Genomic DNA, 20,885 nt, shown 5'->3' with positions numbered 1-20,885 from the left:
ATTATGATATATTTAAGTGTGTATCTCTAGGAGTTTGTTGAGCTTCTTGGAAGTATAATGTGTCTCTCTCTTTCTCCATCTCTCTCCTGTGTCTCTATTCCTCTCTCTCTCTCAATTCCTTCTAGGACTCCTGTTACGTGTCTGACCATATGTTTGATAGTGACCCACTGGTCTCTGAGGCTCTGTTTATTTTCTTTATTTTCTTCTTCAAACTCAATCATCTCAAAGGTTCATTGATTCTTTCTTCTGCCTGCTCACATGTGGTGTCGAAACCTTCTAGTTAGAGTTCATTCCAGTTTTTATAACTTTCAACTCCAGAATTTTTGTTTGGTTCCTTTTTATAATTTATTTAAGACAGTTGATTTAAAGTTTTTGTCTAGTAGGTCCAACATCTGAAGTTCCTCAGGGACATTTTTCTTAATTTGTTTTTTTTCCCATGACTGAACCATACTCTCTTGTTTCTTTGCATGCCTTATAATTTTTGTTGAAAATCGGACAGTTTGAATATTATAATGCAGTAACTCTGGAAATAATATTCTCTCCCTCCCCAGGGTTTGCTGTTGCTGTTTGCTGTGAGTTGTACTAATTTGTTTGTTTAATGACATTTCTAAAATGTTTTCTAAAAGACTATATTATTTTATTGTGTGTGGTCACTGAAGTCGCTGTTCCTTTAGCATAGAGGTCAATTGGTGATTTTATAGATATTTTCTTAGATGCCTAGAGCCAAATCAAGAATGGTAACAAAAAAAACCCCACACAAGTCTCCTGGTCTTTGCAGATTGGCTCTGTGCTGGAGTTCTTCTTCAGCACTTAGCCAGGCCCCTGGCAACCCTGCCTTAGCCTTCACTTCCTGATTATATGGAGCCTGATCATCAGCCAGAGGTGAGAGCTTATGTTCCTCTCAGGTCTTTTCTGAGCATGCATTAGGCCTGGTCACACATGTGGCCTTGTAGCTTCTCTGGATTATGTGGGAGTCTTTCAAAACCTTTATTCCTTTATGTATCTCCTTCCTCAGACTCCTCCTTTTCAGGCTGTTCAGCCTCTCTGCTGCTTGCCCCATCTGTTATCCCTTCCCCCAGGTGGCTGTGGCTAGTAGATTTGCCTTTAAACACTTTTGCCCTGAGAAAATTGTGAAGAGGGTAAAACAAAGGCAAGACTGAGCTGATCTGTCAGAGAGCCACTGGAGAGGTCAAGCACATGACAACAATTCTTTAAGAATGCTGTTTGGATTGCCTCCTGCCCCAGCACCAGAAAACTGTACCAAGAATACAGTCCCCAGGGCTGCTTCTGAGCCTGGATGATAGGCAGTTATGTTCAAAAGCCAGATTGCAATATTACTGAAATTTAGCAGCTTCTTTCTTCATTAAACATTCACCTGGTCGTTGCTAGTTTTTGGTTAGATTCCAATGTTCTCTACATGTTGATTCTGACAGTTTTTGGCAGCTTATCTGCTGCTTTTGTGGAGGGACAGATTTGGGGGGGGTCCCTATTCCCAGGTATGGACATTTTTACAGTTATTTTTATGTTGATAGATTGCCCTCTAAAAAGAATAATCTATCTTACATTGCTAACAGCCATGATGTCCTTACAGCAATGCTATTTATTGTTATAAATTTTTAACTTTTTGTTATTGAACAATACTTCATAGTCAAATTGATTTCAATGTATTTCGGTATTGGTGAGTTTAAACCCTTGTTGAGTTAGTGTTTGTTTTTCTATACGCTGTTGTGTCCTTTGATCGTTATACTCTTTAGCTTGTTCAAGAATTAGCCTTTCGCCTTCATTTCTGTTTTCCTGAGCCTGGGCTCGATGTGATGAGAGGTGTCTATATCCATCTTAGGTGGGGGCAGGCAGCCCCTAACACTGGAGGAGGCTTGTTGGATCAGACCCTGGGTTTGTTTAAATCATTCATTCATTCAACAGAAATGCACTGAGCCCTACTGTGTATCAATCAGCCTGTGCTGCTGCTGGGGACAGCCCTGCCCCAGTCCTTGTGGGCAAACAGCTGGACAGGGTGACACCAAACAAGCAAGATGCTCAGGACATCATCTCAGAACACAATTTTCCTGCTGAGCCCACTAGTTTTAATTTTATACAGGTTTTTAAAATTGTTGATGTCCTTATACTTGCCCATCACATCCTTGAAATGAGAAGTCAGATCAAGCCCCCGTCGCCTCGGAAACTTGCTCTTTATGGTGCACACGCTCGGTCCTTAGGGGAAACTGGAGGGGGATGCCCTCCTGGGTGGCAGTGGGCCTGGCCCTCCTCTCTGGGAACCTAGAGCCCCGGAACATGAGCTTTCTCTGGAGGTTAACCTCACCTTCCCTGACAGACAGTTCCTTCCAGGACAGAACTCTCAGAAGTTTTCAGATGGCCGAGTCCCAGAAGACTGTGCTAAACCTTCCTCAGAGAGAAGGTAGGCACTTCTTACCTAAACGGGTAGAGCCCTCCTGAGGTTTGGGGCCACAAGGGAATGGAAAACCTATGGCTGAGGTTTCCCTTGCATCTTGCCCAAGCAATCCAGAATTGCCCCCTCTCCTCACCCAGCATGGTGGGATGGTGGTGGTCAGGCGGGGACACTGCAGTACTTATCCTGTCCACAGGGGTCCAGGCAGCTGCCACCATCCCCATCCTTCTGCCCAGCCTGAAGCACAGTGGCTCTGACCACCCCGAGCACAAGAGGATCCGCCGTCCCATCCAGTGCCTCTGCAGCACCACCTCAACTCCAACTGCCATGTCACCGAAGAAGCCCAAGATGCAGGCCACAGGGGACATGTTTCCCGCCAACTGGAGCCCACCACCTATTGAGTTCTTGGCCCCAAGGGCTCAGCAAGCTGGCAGGGGGGCCCCAGCCTACAGGTGCGAGAGTGCAGTGGGACCTCAGGGCCCAAGGAGACTGGCCTGCTGGGTGCCCGTGGAGTTAGAGCAGAAGTCCCAGGTCTCAGACCCTAAAGGGGACCTGGCCTCACTGGAGGAGCTGTTCTGGAACGTGGCAGGCCCAGCCCAACAGGCCTCGGCTCTAGTGGTGGGTACTTCCTCTCCTTGCCACCCCTCTTCAGTCACCCCTCCTCTGTCACCCCCAAGCCACCCCTTTTTGACACTCCTCCTTGGCCGTATCCCAACTGTCCTTCTTTGACCACCTTCTTTGGACCATCCCTCCTCAGCCATATATACCCCTAATCTCTCCATAGTCCTTGGTCCCTAAAGTCTGGAGTGCCCCTCTTCCTTTATTTCCACTCCTAACTCTTACTAAGAGGTGGCCTGGTGGTGCCAAATCTTTTAAGGCTTTTACAGCCATGGTTGGGATTATGGCCCTGGAGAAGGAAGGGCCTTTGAGCCGGGCCAGGGCTAGTCAGGTACAGAGATTTGGGCTGACTGTGGTCCACTGGACCTGGATTCCTGAATGGACACTTCTGTGATGAACTTCACAAATGGAATAAACTGCTGTTTCTAGGTAGTCTGTGGGGGGGCTATAAGGAAATGTAGTCTAAGAATGGGGCTTCAATTGTCTGTAATAGCCCAAAATTGTCAGTCACTGAAATGCCCACCGCTATGGAACTAATAAATTTTGTTCCAGTCACACATCAGAGTATCCTGAAAGTACGTTTTAAGTATCTCTATAGTAATGACATAGAATGACCCTGTAGACACACTAGAAAATGCCAAGGGCCAAGTGCGGGTAGGGCATGTGGTGAGCCACGCTCCGTGCCCAAGAGGGAAGTTACTGTCTGCTTGTCTACGCACAGATCTCTCTGACAGCACGCCTGTGGGGAGGGAGGGCAGGGGAAACATCTTACAGAATGCCTTTAGGCTTTTTTATTTTTTATTCATGTGAATGGATTGTCTATTCAGAAAAGTAAACAAAAATAAAGGGCTTAATTTATATTAAATTTTATTCTGTTTCCCCTCACTTTGTCTTTCTTTTTCTTCCCCATTCCGATGTCCTGTTTCTCCAGTTCACCTCTGGGAGCTCAGAAAGCTACATCAACAGCTTAGATTACTTGCTGCAGGAGAAGAGGTGAGTGTGAGGAAGGGTTCATGTCTGGGGTTGGCGATGATTTCTCAGAGGTCGTCCTCTAAGACTCATATCAAATGCCTCTCAGGATAAAGCAGCCTACCTCCCCCAACAGTGTGCCCCACAGAGTGCCCTACCTGCTCAAATTAATAATGAACATGGGGGACAGCAGTCGAGTCAAGGGGGGCATGGCCAAGCAGAGACCCCTTGCTGTGTAGAGAGCCCTTGTCCCAGCTCCTGTTTCCGTCTTGACTCTCGACTCTCTTCTGCCCGATTCCTGCCAGTTTGGGGAAGGAGAAGAGTTAGCCTCCCAGTTCCCTTTCAAGTGCTGTGTTAGTAGAGAAGGCCCTGGCTCTGACAGCGTAGAGCCTGCCTCCTGTCCCCACAGGGAGGCACCAGTTCCTGCTGCCCTGCTCTCTGCACCAACGTTGGAGCACACTTGGCTCATTTTTCCACAGCACTTCATCTCTTTCGCATCCGCCATCTCCCTAATGTTACAGTGAGCCTTACCTCACATAGAAGTTACTTTCTAAAGGCAAAGTTATGCCTGATCAGGATTGGTCCCTTAGGGCAGCGGAGGTGATGTTGGACACACCAACTCTTTAGGACTGGGAGGGCCTCGCTCTGTGCTGGGCCCTGGCCAGGGGCTGGATGTACAGAGATGACAGTGCAGTCCAGCTCACCTGGAGATTAGCATTGTGAGTCTAGTGCTTCCGGTGACATAAAGGTGCTATGGAGGGCCCTGGAATAGGGCTAACAACCTGGGGATCAGGAAAGACTCCTGAGAGGTGTCCTTGTCCTTGAACCTCAGGTGATTAGAAGATTTGGGAGTGTGGCAGGGGTGAACACACATAAAAGGTGAGTAGGACAGGCCATGCCTTTCCTGACTGGCCAGGACTGGAATTCTTGGTGCCAGAGTGTTGGGGGTGGAGATTGTAGGAGATGCAGCCAAGATGTGAATGGGGGCTGGGTCACGAGGGGCCTCATGAACACAAGATGGAGTCACAGGGGAGTTTTAAGCAGGTAGTGATATGATTTCTCAAGTGTTTAACATAGAGCACTTGGGACGCATTATGGAGAATGGTTGGGAAGGACAAGAAAGGAAGTAGGGCAACTGGTGATGAAATCGGACCCTTGGTGGCTGGTTATGGCGCCTGCATAGGAAAGAGGAATTCAGAATTGGACCTGTGGCATCGAAGAGGCCTGAGCATATTGAGCTGGAAATCATCCAGTCAGTGGCTAGATAACAGGATCTGAACTTGAGACAGAGGCTGAGGCTGGAGGTAAAAATCTGAGAACTGAGGACCTGTGGGCAGCACTAGGGCAAGCACTGGGAGGGACAGGACAAGGGCTGGGAGGCAGTCAGAGCTCCCTCAACCGCCTCAGGGACAAGGACAGAGAAGACTGGAGCATAGGAGGGAGTAGGGGCTCAGGCAAGATAACGGCTAGCAGCAGAGCCTATGGTGGGACCTGCATGAAATGGGAAGTGAAGCACTCAGGGGCTGGTGGGAGACATGTGGGGTCCAGGCCTCTACGGCTGAGGGCACAGGCTTAGGAGGGTAAGGGCTGAGCAGGATCTGGAGGGCTGCCACCTGAGGCAGAGAGGCAGGCCACGTGTCCCAGCTCTGGGCAGTGAGAGCACGGGGCTTCTCCTAGTCAGTGTGGCTGGACTTAAGGAGAAGCAAAAAGGGTAGGCACAGGTCGTGGTGTGTTAGAAAGTGAGCAAATGCCCTGGCCGGTGTGGCTCATTTGGTTGGAGTGTTGTCCTGTAAACAAAAGGTCACAGATTCGGTTAGTGGTCAGTCCCAGTTGGGTAATGAACAAGAAAGAGGCCACTCCGTTGAAGTTTCTCTCTCACATCCATGTTTCTCTTCCTCTCTCCCTGCCATCCCCTCTAAAATCAATGGGCATGTGCTGGACTGAGGATAAAAAAAGTGAGCAAATGCCAAAACTAGGTACACTAATAAAAACATATTGGAAGTGTGTGGTGAAAATTGCCGGGTCGTGACGAGTACACAGGCACTGCCCCCTATAGCCGGCCCAAGAAAACAAAACGCATCTGTCAAAATGAGGCAGACAACTATAGAAATCCCGGTGGCGCAGCTCACCAGGCAACAGATGAAGAACCTGACAGATGAACAAATAAGAAACCTGTCAGAGGCTCAGTTCAGGGCCATTGTTATCAGGTGGCTTACAGAATTAACAAAAGATCTGGAAAAAGATGAGAAAGAATCGAAAAACACTCATAATGAAAGGAACAAAACCACATATGAGACAGATGGTGAGGAAAAAAAATCCAGAGTTCATATCAACAAACCAGAACATAGAGAAGGAACAAACAGTCAACCAGTGCAGAGAGAGGAAACGGGAAGCAAGGATGAGAGGATCAGAAACCTCTGGGACAGCTATAAAAGGCCCAACATAAGAATCATTGGTTTGCCAGAGGGCGAAGAAGATGAACTAGAAATTGAAAAATTAAGTGAAAATATAATAAAGCAGAACTTCCCAAACTTGGGGAAGGAAATAGACTTACAGGTCCAGGAAGCACAGAGAGTTCCAGAAAAACTGGACCCAGGGAGAACCACTCTAAGACACATTATAATCAAAATGTCAAAAGTTAAAGATAAAGAGAGAATCTTAAAAGCAGCAAGAGAGAAGAAAAGAATCATGTACAAAGGGGTCCCAATTAGACTATCAGCTGACTTCTCAAGGGAGACCCTGCAGGCAAGATGGGACTGGCAAGAAATATTCAAAGTAATGAAAAGCAAAAACCTACAACCACGAATACTCTATCCAGCGAAATTGTCATTCAGAATAGAAAGGCAGAGAAAGTGTTTCCAGGCCAAAACAAAACTGAAAGAGTTCATTAGATCCAAACGACTGTTATATGAGATGTTAAAGGGACTGGTTTAGAAAAAGGAGGATCAAAACTATGAAATCTAAAATGAAAACTGCATCACAAGAAACAAGAACAGAAGCTAGGGAATTGAAACAAAGGCAAACTAAACAGGCAACAAGAGTGGAAAAAGAACTATAGGTATGGGGAACATATTGGGGGGAGGTCAACAGGGAGGGGGAATGGGGAGAGGGAGGGAGATGATATAGGAATTAAGGATCATGGTAGGAGGCAATGGAATAGACAGGTTGAGAAGAACTATATGCACAACTAATGGACATGGTCTAAAAGGGGGGGACAACTGGAGGGAGGGGGCCACCAGGTGGAGGGGAGCAGAGGGAAGGGAAATTGGGACAAATGTAACATTATAATCAATAAAACACATTAAAAAAAAATTGCCTTTTTTCAGGCCTGTCTGCTCATCTATGCACATTCAGATATAGCACAATCAATGCAACACAGCTCCTCCCTCTGCTAAATATGTTTTTGAGGCAGGGCAATGCAGCTTTTAAACAGATCCCTCCTTCCTAGGACTCGCCATGTCCCCAGGGGTTCCTGCAGCCCAGTGACAGGGCTGGATGACCCACCAGGAACAGCACTGACCCTGTTGTTGGCTCTCATCTCCCTGCAGGGAACAGGCGCTGAAGCAGGAGCAGAAGCAGGAGCAAGAGAAGCTGCTTGTGCTGGGCTGTCCTGATCTGGATTCCTTAGATTTCGATGAGGATTACCTGCTTCTCATGCCTGAGCACAGGTTGGGGGAGTGGACACAGGAAGAGGGAGTGACCTGGTGGGGACCTAGGTGGGGGGTGGGGACCCAGGTGGGGGGTGGAGACCCAGGGGCTCAAGAGGGCACTGGGGAGGGTATAGGGAGCAGGCATAGTTGAGGAGAGTATGAGGGAAAGTACCCTTGCACCCACCTCTCTAGGCAAAGGATTTAGTCTGCCACACTCTGGGTTTTGGACAATTTCAGCCAGTGATTTGTGTGTCATTTATGAGTTCTCAGGGTGTCTCCTCTTAAACCCACATTCAGTCATTGATTCAAGAAATAATTATTTACCAACTGTGTCAGGGTCTAGTGTGTGCCTTTGAGGTCACAGGTAGAAAGCATGGCCTGCTCTGCCCCAACTGCCTGTCCACATTTATAGAACTGGATCTCTTGGGACAATAACTACACAAAACCAAAGTCTAAATGAAAACAGCCTTTAAAAGGGGAGAATACAGCCACGTGACACTGTTCACTGCCCCCTGTGCGGGGAGGAGAAGGTGGCTGCTTCCCGTGCTGTCACGCGGTTGAAGACTGCGAGCCCATTGGCTGGAGGAGGGTGGACTCCTCTGTGCCGGAGTCTCAGAAATGCCCAAGGACCACAAGTGACCCCACCTTCAGGGTACCCTGTTACTAGTTCAGACATTTGTCTGTCCATCCGTCCATCCATCATCCAACAGATATCTACTGAGTGCCAACCTAGTGCCAGGCTCTGTTACAGACTCTGGGGATACAGCAGGAACCAAGCCAAACAGACGTCTCTGGCCTCACAGCGCCTGTTTTCGGGGCGGGGAGACTAACAGTGAACCAGCTAAATGAAACTATGTGACAAGTGCTAATGAGAAAGGACGAAGTGGGGAGGGGCATCAGGACTGTTGAAAGGGTTGGGAGGTTTTGGATGAGGGATCAGGGAAGGCCTCTGTGAGCAGATGACTTTTAAACAGATCCCTGAAAGAGGTGAGAGGCAGCTCTGGGCCTGCCCCCGCCCCCCGACCAGAGTATTGCTGCTGTGTTGGGGGCAGCAGCTGGGGGGTGGGGGCAGATGGAGGAGAGGGGATCAGGGAGGCTGAGATGGGGCTCGATGCCAGAGCTTTTTCTCTGAGTGGGATGCCACCATTCACCTGAACAGGATCCTCTGCCCTTGTGTCAAGGAGAGACAGGGGGACAGTAACTAAAGGAGGCCTGAAGGGTTTGGGCCTGGGCATGCAGAAGGTCATCATCGTCTGGGGTAAGACTAAGTGACGTGGGGTGGAATGCGATGGGGTGGGATCCAGAATTCATTTGGGGGATTCCAGAGGTGGAATCAAGGAGCTGGCTAGGATGCTTTGTCTGGAGAGGCGAGTTTGTAAGTTCCTATGTACAGTGACATTTAAAGCCACAGAGCGAGATGACTTGGGGAGCCACTACACAGAGAGGAGAGACGGTGACCCAAAGGTGCAACCTAGAGGTCACGTTGACCTTGATAAGAGCTGCTCTGGTGGATAGCTTTGGGTAAACTTAACTGGAGAATAGGAAAAGCAGAGTGAAAGAGAAAAATGGGCAGTAGTTGAAGGGGAAACTAGAGTAAGGATAGGTCTTTTCTGTCTGTCTTCTTCTTTCCTTTCTTCCTTCCTCCCTCCCTCCTTCAGGAGCCATGTGCTCAGGAGGAGCTGGGGTGGACTGTATAGGAGGGGAGCCACCTCAGACATGTGACTGGGAGCAGGTGGATCAACACATCCCGATTGCCTGTCCAGGCTTTGCTTTTTCTGTAAGCCTGTGATAGTGTTCAGCATTGGCCATGCAAGGACAGGTGAAGTTTGCATTTGGCATCCACTTACTGAGGATCTCTACTTTAGGGAACCCCAAATGCTGTCGTTGCCCAGAGATGATTATGAGCAACACTTTGGATGGCCGTCTTTTTTTTCCTGAAGTTTTTTCTAGTAATCATCTCTGGACTAGATCAGGGACCAGCACACTTAGTGGAAAACTTGTAAGTGGTAAATATTTTAGGCTTTGCAGGCCAGTCTCGGTTACAACTACTCAGCTCTGCTGTTGTAGCAGGAACACTCCCACAGACGGCATGTCAGCTGAGTGAGCATGCCTGTGCTGCTGTAAAACCTCATCGCAGAAACGGGCAGGAGTCACTGCAGACCTGGCCTGGACCCAGGGGCCCCTGCCACCTACCCAGTGCCAGTTCTCACTGTGCAAATCCAGGTGGTCAGACAGGCTGAGCACTGCTCACAGGCTGCCCAGAGACCCCAGGGAAAAGTGCTGTGCAAGTCACATGGTGCATCTGAGTGCAGATGGCTGGGCCTGAAGACAGTGGAGCCAGTGGGTTTGGGCCAAAGGCCTTGATGACATCATACGTGATGAAAGCACTTGTCTGTGTTGGGGCCTGCGGATTTCATTTCCAGGTTCCCAACTATATGGATAGATAGCCTTAAAATTGAACCTTTTAAAAATCTCTCTAGTAAGGATAATTATTCTAGCTCTTTGCCTTTCCACTGCATACATCCAGGATTCCAGAAGTATGGCTTGGATATTTTGAAATCTTCACAGGCAGGGAGTTATCTGGACAACCAGCTTAAGACAGAAGGAGTTTCAGGCTTTAAGATTGCTGATAATTTTCTGGGCACATGACATTTTCAAGCTGGGCTTTGAGAAAGCCTTTTTGACAACAGCCACTTTGAGTTGGTGGTTTTGATGTGGGGTCATTTTTAATGAGACAATTCAACTCTCTGCTTCAAAGGAAATGACTCCCTGATACACAAAGCCAGCAGCCTCTTCCCTCCCTGAGTAGGGTGTGGAGCCTGGAGGCTTGTAGGCCTAGAGGCGGTGAGCTAAGGCTGGGGCTGGTCACGTCAGGCAGACAAGTGGCCTGTGACCAGGAGTCATGTAACTGCCACAGCTGCCCCTCAGAAAGGACCCTGAGTATCCTGAGCAGATTGTCTGCTCACACGCTAAGGACTGGCTGATAATCTTGAATGGACAACGTCCTACATTCTCTATTTCTTCAAGTTAAAAGACCTTCTGTGCGTGCTGAGGTGGGGGAGGGAGGACATTTAAACCACAACAGCATCCTTTATCCTCAGTTCTGGACTGCACAGGAAATCCTTAATTAGTTTTGTGAGGGTCATCGCAGAACTCTGAATGACGTACAGACGTTATATTTAATATCACAAAAGTCCCTTTGATAAGTGGCTTGGGGACAGGTTCAAGACCCTTTTACAGGTGAGCCTACTTCTTACAGACTTTTAATAATTTGTACATTTTTAAAATTATAAAGCAACATTGGAAGTCACAGTTACTCAAACAGCAAAGAAATTAATCTCAAATGGCAAAGAAATTAGCAAAACAGAAAACTGTTTTACCATCTGCGTGTTGGTTTTCCCAGGCTGCTTCCAGAAGTCCGCAGAATCAGAATCTCCCCAATGTCACCCCTTCATTGTGCCATTTCATCCTCAGGGCGACTCTGTAATTCAGGTCCTCCCCTCACATTGGGTCACCTGACATGAGGTGCATAGAATTCACCTAGCCAGCACTGGGCAGCCACCCTGCTGCTCCAACTCCAGTGCCAGCTGTTTGAATCCCGGATCCTATCAGGAGCCCTCTGTGCTGCCCCCCTCCAAGTTCAGTCTCTGCCCGTCTGGGAACCTGGGTGTGGGCAGTCCTCTGGTGAGAGGAGGGGGTGCAGTACCCATAGCTGGTTCAATTTGTTGTTGTTACCCTTGTTAAATGTATATCACTGCATTACAAAATCCAGTAGAACGCAGTTGTATGAAGTAAACAGGAAATGCCTCCTCTTCCCCAAATCCTATTGCCCAGGGCTGACCCTAGATCATAGTTGCGTGTGTCAGATGGGGGGGGGGGGGGTACAGCATGTATTTATGAATGTGTGTATCCCTACACATGCACGCACGTGCGTGTGCACACACACGCACTTCCTGTTCTGCAGCTGGCTCTTCCGTCCACCTTTGTGGTGCAGTTACCTCATTCCCAGGAATCATCCCAAGTGCCTCCCTTTTCCTGTTCCTTCTTCACTATGTCACGAGTCCTGACACTGTGTTCCCTCCCAACATAGTTGGATTGTATCCCCTCTTCTCCCTGCTCCTATGCTGTCCATGGGCTCATCTCTGACCTACTCAGTCAGACTCACAGGGCAGGTGAGGCCTTGGCATCTGCATTTTAGCAGCTTCCTGGGGAGTCCTCCTGATCGTGTAGCTTGAGGACTGCTTCTGGGCTTCTTCATGGCACAGATGCCCTCCTTGGCCCTGGCTGACCCATGTTCAGCTGCAGGGTACTGGGAAGAGCAAGGGTAACCCACACCTGATTAATCCTCCATTCAGTGAATGTTGGAACTGAAAAGAGCCAGCAGATGGGGCTGGGCTTGTCACCAGGACCTCTGGCTCCTGGACTGAGGAAGGGATCAACAGAGTGGAAAGGAAAGGGCTCCTTACTCTGCATCTCGTGGGCTCTTCCTCCATCAGCAGGTGGCGCTGTCCCCCTGGTTCAGTACTCCCACCCCCCAAACTTCCTCCAGGTCCCGGCTGCAGACCAGGTGCATCTGCTGACTGGCTTTCCCATCCCTTGCTTTGCCAGGATGCTGGTGGAGAGGTTCTCCATGTCCCTGCAGGTCATACCATCAGTGCATCCAGGAGAGACCATGTTTCTACCCAGGCGTCAACCCCTGCCTTGCATCCTGGACTGTTCACACCTGAAGCCCCGTAACCACCTGGAAGAGCTGTTCCTCAGGTAAAAGTCTGTGCGGCATGACCAGGCCACTCCGTCATGGAGCCCAGTGATTCGGTTCATCCCAAGGAGGAAATGCAAAGCTGTGTTTGGCCATTTGGACATGTCAACTTTTAGAAATATAAGTGAAATAGTCACACATATCTAACACTATTTAATTTTTTTAATCTTACACTTTAGCAAATATTAGACTCTGTATTTACATACTCATATTGCTTTTCCTCCCACACACTTGACTTTCATGGAATAACTTTAGTCACATTTATCTGACATGCCTTTGGAGTTCTATCTCCATCTACACTGGAGCCACTCTGGGCCATCCAGCAGTTTTCCAGAGCACGTCATTGTCACTGCCACGCACTCATTCAAAACACTGAATATCAGTCTGTGTGTGAGGTTAACACTGGAAGGTTTGTCCACAGCCACAAGTGCACTGTGTATATCATTAGGACAGCTTGTTCCTCTTCTCTTTGGAAGTAAAGTTATGATCGTTATCACATAACCACTAACTATGTTGCTTTTAAGTGCTTTAAAAACAAAAACTTTATGACAGTAACATCTACACTTACAGTCATGAGTTCATACTGCTAAGAAGAGGAGAGGATTCAATGCAGCAGCCATCCACGGGCACTTGTGCAGGCTGGCAAGGGGCTGGAAGGGAGGCTACCTGGCCCACCCTGCCCGTCAGGAGCACAGAGGCCAGGGTGCCTCTGGGGCCTCTTCAGCCACCTTAGGACTTGAACACAGGAATCTTGTTGTTTTTTACAGCTATTTGGGGCTTTCTTATGTCTATTCCATTAATTCTAAATCCACCTTATTTTATAATAGAAAGATAACATTTTCATGTGCTTCTTTTAAAACTGTGTATCATGGAAAGTTTCAAATATACATAAAAATAGAGAGAACAGCACATTGTACTTCCATGTACCCAGCACTCAACTTTAACAATTATCAACTCAAAGCCAGTCTTGTTCCATCTCTATTCCTGCCCACTTGCATTATCCCCTCAAGCTTATTTTTAAGCAAACCCCAGACACAGATAATTTCATCTGTACATACTTCAATTTGTGTCTCTAGAAGACAGGAATGTATCTTTAGACATTACATCTATTCCATTATTATACCTAAAAATACATAGTAATTTCTTAATATCATTAATATCAGTCAGTGTTCAGATTTCCTCAATTGTCTTGTAAATGTTTTTTAAATGTTCAAATCAGGATCTAAATAAGACATAAACACTGCAGTTAGCATTATGCAACTGGGAAAATAATACTGCATTTCATTGGTGCCCATTGTCCTAATTTTTCTTGACATATAGGTTGTTTCCTGCTTTTCCCTATTATAAAAGTGTGGTAGAGAATATCCTTATATCCTTATGTGTAAATGTTTGTCTGGAGGTCTGGAAAATACCCCTGGATGTGATGTGAGGTGTTTTGGCCTGAGTGTATGAATATTGATAAAGATTCACTTTGCCAAGTTGAAAAGGTATCTAATAGAGATGAAGAAAAGGGGGGAAAGGGAATGAAGGGAGAAGAATAAAGACAGTGGAGCTGGAGAAAGGAGGCGACAACAAAAGGGTTGGGCAGGAGCGGCGCGGGGAGGACAAGAGAAGGGAAGGCGCTTCCTGAGCAGCCTCACAGTTTGTGCCAACAGCGGGGTTTCTGTCCCGGGCTGGATGGCCTGCAGGAAGTATTTGACAGATGAGATGGCCCATGGAGCAGTGACCTGGTTCAGAGCAGCCCTGCCAAATGGGACCAGGTGGCTGGCCAGCTTCCTTGGAGGAAGGAATTCAGGCCCTCCTCCCTCAAGCATGCTAATGAAGCATAGAGGGAACCATTGCCAGCACCTCAAATCCAAGCAGCTTTCTGGAGGGATGCTGTAAGCATGGTCAGGTCAGGGGGCCCCTGCTGTGCAGTGGGTAAGGGCTACTTCCTGAAGGTCAGCATTTAGCCTTGCAGTCATCTTTTATTTCCTGTTTCTGCCAAGGACTTCAAGTTCAGACACAAGAGTGGGAGAAAGTAGTTCTTTAATAATTATTCCATTGTGTTCAGCCAGAAACATTAAAATGGAGAAAGAATAAAAGATCACTTGATTTCTCAAAAAAGTAATGTGTTTCCATTTCTTGCTATACAAAAAGTTAACACTGTGTGATTATAGGTAGTATTAATTTTCCTCATTATACTACTGTGTTTTCCAACCTTTCTATAGTGAACATGTATTATTTTTATCATTTGAAGGGGACAAAAAGTGAATGCAGTTTTTAAAAATCGCTTTTAGAAATGGAGTCACTTCTCCCCATTCTGTGATAAGGAGTATTGTCTCTCTCCCCACTGTTCACCGTGGGAAGCCTTGGCACAGAGTAAGCAAGCAGCTTGTCTCAAACAGCAGAGCAAGTGCGGGCAGCCCCAGTGTCTGGGTGCCAGGCCACGTCCTCCTGGACTGGACCTGCGTAGGTTTCTGGCCAAGAACCCTCCTCCCCAGAGCCTGCTGCTGTGGGATTGGAGATGGCCCAGGCCATTTCCTCTTGGTCACCACCCAGCTGGATGTGTGACCTCAGGTCAGTTCCCTGGGACCAAAGTCACATGCCTTTATGACAGAGTTGGTACTGGGGCTGAACTTTTCCCTCTTCCCTTGACAGCAGTTCAAAAAAAATACGATCCCCTGAGTGGAAAAGCTTCAGGATCAGGACATGCCCACTCCCTGCCAGGAGGCAGGAGAAGCTCCAGGGAAGGGTGGGGCCTGCCTGCTGAATTATTCAGGGTGCTCTCCTTACCCCTCAGGGTGCATGGGGGTGTTCTGTGGGTGAGGTGTCTGCAGGGTGCTCCCAGGGCAGCTGATGCAACAGGCCAGGGCCCCACTCTGTGAATATTTCGATCGGAGAATGTGGCTGGTCTGAGCCGCGTGGATGTCAGTGCTGCTTGGGCATCAGATCTCCCCGTGGCCTAGCCCTTGCTTCACCACCACATCCTCCTCTTCCTGGCAAGCTGGAGTTGAAGCCTGTGAAATAAATCCAGCAGTTAAGAGTGCGGAGCTGAACCACCCAACTGGCTGCAACTGTCCCTGAAAACACAGAGCCCACAGGCGGGGTTGTTGCCCAGGTGCTGCTGCTTGACTTTAATAAAGGAAAGAAAGAAAAAGAAGAGAAGCAGGCATGAACACTCTGAGCATTATTTGTTTCTCTTCTCCCAAGGCCTTTAAACTTTCATTTGAGTAACTTGGCAAGGGCACAGAAACTGATACTATATAAATAGCCACACTGGTGTTTATCCCTACACCATCACTTGGGATTCCCGGGGCATTGAGAGACCTGCCCTCTGGGACTGTTGCCTGAGATGGATGAGGAGGGAACCACTAGAGGACTCTTGGCCAGGTGTTATCAGGGAAGGGGAGTCCAAGCAGAGGTCGGAGCTGTGCCCAGGCACCCACGTGTGGACCCATGCTGGTCCGCTCTGTGCTCTCCCCTTGTCTGTGCAGTTCCCCTTTTTGGCTAATTTCTCCCCTTCCTTCCCTCAGTTCCCGGGCCCTCTGTCCTTGCCATGGTGGCTGGGGATTAGCAGTTTCTAACTAGGCTGCTCCTTGTCCTGGTGGGACCCTCCCTCACTGGGATCCCCAGGGTCAGCAGTTGGGGCTTTGTGCTCAGCAGGCCTGTGTGGCATCTGCTATAACAAGAGGCTCCCGGTCCCCTTCTCACTCCAGGTCCTCTGACATTCTCGGCATAACTTTCAACCTTAGTGGCCGACTTAGCCACAGACACGCCCAGGCACCCACATGGACCCAGCATCTGCGTTTTTGATTTGCAGACATGGCAAGGGTTTTTGTAAACCTAACAGCTGCTGACTCTGTGACCCAAGGGTTTTGAGTTTTCTACACACACCTCCTGCCCCTTCCTTTTCTTCTCACCTTCCCTATCAGGTACTTTTGTGGGAACTTTCCCTCCTGCTCAGATCGGGGCAGTGTCTGCAGTGAGGCCCTCCTGCCATTCTGCCAGGCTGGAGTTTCTGTATGCCCTCAGTCCTGTCCCTTCCACTGAAGGCAGTAGGCCAGTGAATTTGCACGGGGAAGCAGCATTTGTGACCCATCCTGCAATGGCAAATCCTCACATCTCATCCAGCCTTAGGCACAGAGTTCTTAAAAGCCACTCACTCCAGGGCACAGCTGAGTCACCCTTTCTTCCATCTCTTGCTGCTGGTCTTACAGACTAACCCTAACTCAGCCACTGAACTCAGAGGCAGCCTTATCATCTCTGTGGCAAAAAACCGTACTGCAAGGTGGGTGTAGCAGAAGGGAAACTTTGCAACCCGAGGGGTGTTTCTCCCTTGGAGTAGCTGTTGAAAATGTGTTGATTGAGCCAAAAGGGGCTTGTACAGTCTCCTCAGAGTCCTTAGAGCACCAGCCTCCTTGCCACGTGGCCCCCGGCCAAGTCCTGCTAATTTGTGAGGTCCTGCAGACGTTGTTTGCCTGGGTGTTGTCTGCATTTAGGGTGCTGTACTTGAACCATGTAGGCATTGTGGGGTCAGGCCATGAAAGTGTCCGTGTGACCAAGCACATGGAGCTGAGCGGAATGTGCCAAAGCCCTGGGGCACACACATATTGTATGTACAAATAAAGGTCTATTTTAAAGCAGTCAACTTCAAAACAGGAAAAAAGCCACTTTCTCCTCTGAACTTAAATGATTTGGAAAAAATATATACAATTTGTAAACTGCCTGGACACTCTCAAGGAGACAGCAACTTGGCTTGGAGGAGAATCTTTGTTTTGGAGCATTCTGTTCCTAGCAGATTAAATTATGTCCTCTTTAAAAAGGAGAAGGCTGGGCTGACCGACTAGGGAATTTCTATCTGGAGTCATGGTTTTAAATGCTGTCTGAAATGTTCTTTGCATGGGTCTGGCCATTTAAAAAAGAACAAACATGAAATAACATTTCCGTTTCCTGGAGTCCATATTCATTGCCTTTAGGACATTATCTAGAAAGAGAGCAAAGGAGCATTCACAAAATGCAGCTGATAAAAGAATCCTCCCCCAGACCGGCTTCCTTAGGGATGAAGGAAGTCCCGCCAGCTCTCCAAAATGACTTCCAAAGCTCCTTTCTTTCACCTGATGCCCTAAAACCACATGGAATGTGTTGACTCCTGGTTTCCAGGGGCCTAGGATCCTGTCGGTCCCCATGATCAACCAGGATACCAGTGGACTCAAGGGGCTGGTCTCTGCACCAGCAGAGGGACTTTGGGAGCTCCTGTTAGTGGGGAGAGACCCAGCAGGAGCCTGTCATGAGAGGAAATGCAGGCCCTGGCCACAGGCACATAGTGATTCAGTCCTGTCCCCTTGGACTCAGGGCCATTGTTGCTCAGTTCGTTTCCAAAGCATCCTCTGTGGCACTTCATCTGTGATTTGCTTCCCAGAATTTCCCCATCTTGGGCGCCTCTCTGTTATTTCTCCATCTTCTCAGGTGTCCCTTTTGTTTCGGAAAAACACAGGACAGGCAGAAAAGCCCGGTGTAATCAGAGCCCGAATGCTGGCTCGCATGGGCCCCACGGGTAACTCAGTCCGCCCGCCACAGTGAGGTCCTGGGCTGAGTGTGACTCCCAGCGCCTCCCCTCAGCTGACTCAGATCCTCTAATAAGCCTTGGTAAACACCTCAGTTTTCCCCTCTGTCCAATGGAAAGGACAAAATGTACTATCCAGTCGTGTGTTTAAAACTGAGATGTGTTCATGGGGAGCACATGATTCTGATGATGACGTGAGTGATTTTTCTCTCTGAAAGCTGTCTGCATCAAGGGCTCACTAGAGGGAGGGAGGGAGAAAAAGAGAAAGAAGCCATGATGTGAGAAACGCCTACCAGTTGCCTCTTATATGCACCCCGACCAGGGATACAACCCGCAACTCTTTGAGGTACTGGATGGCAGTCCAACCAACTGAGCCACCTGGCCAGAGCTGCAAGTCATTGTCTATTGCAATGACTGATGCGATGTGAGCGTCCTGGTGATGCTGAAATATTAGAATGCCCTCCCCGCCCCGTTTTACTGAGACAGGTGTATTAAGGAAGGGTGCCAGGCTGCTGGTGTGGAGCCCCCTAACCTGGCTCCTCTGTCCCCACAGCTCCCCACTGACCCAGCAGCTCTCCTTCCTGCACAGCGGCCTTCTGAGCGACCTCTTCCTGCTGGAGCCTGCGCCCACCTGCCCTGTGCCCCTGTTCCAGTGGCTGTTTCAGGTGAGGACCTCAGGCCTGCCGCTAGGTGGTGCAAGTGTTCTGGCCTGTAGCCTGGCAGGGCAGAGGGGTAGGGGTGGGGGTTGGGTGCCTCTGCTGAGTTTGTCCCAGCTGAAGGAAGAGGAGGGAGAAAGGCCTGTGTTGGCAGAGTCAGGGAGGTGCTTGGTCTCAGTCTACCTCTCACCCAGAGTGTGTGCCTCACAAGGTGGTACCTGTGCCACCAGAATTCCTCTCTGTGGTTCTGTCTCTGCTACTCCACACGTGCTTCCATGTGTCCCAGCTCATCTCTACTCCAGGTCACAGGCTGTGGTGGGCCCTGAGCCCTATAGCACTCTGGAGGTGTGGGGGCCCTCATAAATTTCAAGCTAGAGATGCTCAGGTGTTTGAGCATTTGCCTCCCTTTGTGGAGTTGTAGGTCAACTGGGAAAGCCTGGAGTAGCTGCTGTGTCTGCCCATTTTTTCCCTGCTGGCGCTGCTTGAGCATTGAACTTGGGAAACCACATTCTACCTGGGCCTGAAACCTTTGCGCTGAGAAAGAGGGAGAGCAGCCAGCAGGGACAGCCCAGGAACCAGCTGCTGTGGTCTGAATGCCAGCCTTGGCACTCACCCAGGACCATCCCTGTCTGGGAAGGGCAGGTCACAAGTTTCAGCTGGTCTCATTCCTGCCAGTCGGAGCCTGGATCCCAGCGGTAAATTAGAGCCAGCACGCAGGGTGGACTGTTCAAGGAAGTTGGCCTTGGCTGATGGGCTGCCTTCCAGAAAGAGACCTCCAGCTCTCTCCTTCCCATTGCTCCTCCCTGCCCCAGAGGAAAAAGACCCTCTTGGCACCTGGGCCTCTTGTGTGTGGCTGTTGCCCTTGTCCCTCCCCCAGGCCCAGTGGGAATGGTGGGCCAGTAACAGGGAACAGTGTAGCCATTCTTCTCTGCCCCAAGTCAGTGCAGCGTCTCTGTGCTCCATGCGCACAGTATACGACAAAACGCACAATTGGGCATTGGGAGGCACAAAGGGCCCATCTTGAGACATCGCCCACAGAGGGTCCTTGTGTAACCCTGACACAGCGTGGAGTGAGCTAGCCCTGCCCTTACTCTTCTCACACCTCTGTCACCCCAGGAGGAGCCATAAGGCAGAAGACCCTGCCCTGAGGCCAGACAGGCTGTGTGCACTTTCACCTCTGCCATTTCCTGCTGCACAACCTGGGGCAAGTTATCTAGTGTCAGCCCTGTGCCTCAGTTTGTACTCTGTAAACTGGGGCTGATAGTCCCATGAGAAAGTCCTGTGGCCTGTCTTGTTTTTATGGTCCCCCATGGCTCTGCCCCGGGGCCCCAGCATCTTCTGGAAGGAATATTAGCACAGAGACTCCAGTTCTCCATCTTCAGGAAGAAGACACAAAAGCTCCCTACTGCCACAGCTGAGGCCAGGTCCATGAAAGGGTACACTTGACCTTGGGAAGCTGTGGGCAAGACTCTGGTCAGCATCTTTGTCTCTGGAAGGGAAGGAAGAGCAGGGGAGCACAGTGGCCATGTGGCTGTCATGTGGTCACACTACAGATCTTCACAGGACAGACTACCATTTCACTTCTGAGATTTCGGTTTTCTTGCTGCTTGTAACAGATTTCCCCCACAGTAACAGCAGCGCCCATTCATTTGCAGACAGCATTTGAGGGCCCACTGCATACTGAGCTCTAGGGATGAAAAGATTTGGAGCAGGGCGTCTCAGGTGTTTGCCTAGAATGTGGCTGTGGTGCTCAGCATACTTCTGAACCAGACCGTTACATGGACTCTGATTATGAGAGGCAGAAATCCATGGGGCTCCCTGAAGCTGCTGGGGGATTCTTATAAAGGTGCAGGGGTGGTTCATGGGGTCTGCAGGAGGAGCAGGAACCAGGATGGAGAAGGGTCAGGATCCCACGGCAGGCTTTGGTTTTTCTTTACTCAGCAGACTCCATGGCCATGTGAATTCTCAGGAAGGAGAGCCTGATTGGCCTAAGAGGGGTTATGTGACCTACCCCAACATGACCCCATCCAATCAAAGGCAGCAGTGAGCAGGGTCCCTGGGAATCTGAAGGCCCACCTGTACACCTGCGGTTGACTCAGAGCTGGAGGTGGGTGAGCAGGGCACACCTCCCCAAACCTGCTCACTGGACTGTTTCTTTGGAAAGAATCTCCTGAGGTCCCATGAAGACTAGGTCCTGCTACCAACCCCCCTACCCCTCCCAGGGACTTCAGTCAGGTGTAGAGTGGGCATTGGGTGAGCAGACTTTGGCCTTAGTGCACAT

General features: G+C 49.3%; 1 protein-coding gene across 1 annotated transcript in view; it reads left to right on the top strand.

The window, feature by feature from the left end:
* The first annotated feature begins 2,548 nt into the window (after positions 1 to 2,548).
* The window catches only part of FAM178B (family with sequence similarity 178 member B), a 91,744-nt gene continuing 73,407 nt past the window's right edge, over positions 2,549 to 20,885 (top strand). Inside the window, exons 1-5 of the mRNA XM_090280764.1 lie at positions 2,549 to 3,025; positions 3,957 to 4,018; positions 7,543 to 7,662; positions 12,253 to 12,405; positions 18,502 to 18,680. Coding sequence (XP_090136890.1) covers positions 2,549 to 3,025; positions 3,957 to 4,018; positions 7,543 to 7,662; positions 12,253 to 12,405; positions 18,502 to 18,680 — 991 coding nt within the window. The remainder of the gene's footprint in view (positions 3,026 to 3,956; positions 4,019 to 7,542; positions 7,663 to 12,252; positions 12,406 to 18,501; positions 18,681 to 20,885) is intronic.

Source organism: Furipterus horrens, unplaced genomic scaffold (genome assembly GCF_987537825.1).
Source record: "Furipterus horrens unplaced genomic scaffold, mFurHor1.1.pri manual_scaffold_6, whole genome shotgun sequence".
NCBI classification, from domain to species: Eukaryota; Metazoa; Chordata; class Mammalia; order Chiroptera; family Furipteridae; genus Furipterus; species Furipterus horrens.
The sequence above is the reverse complement of the archived record's forward strand: the minus strand, read 5'-3'. Positions and strand labels throughout refer to the sequence as shown.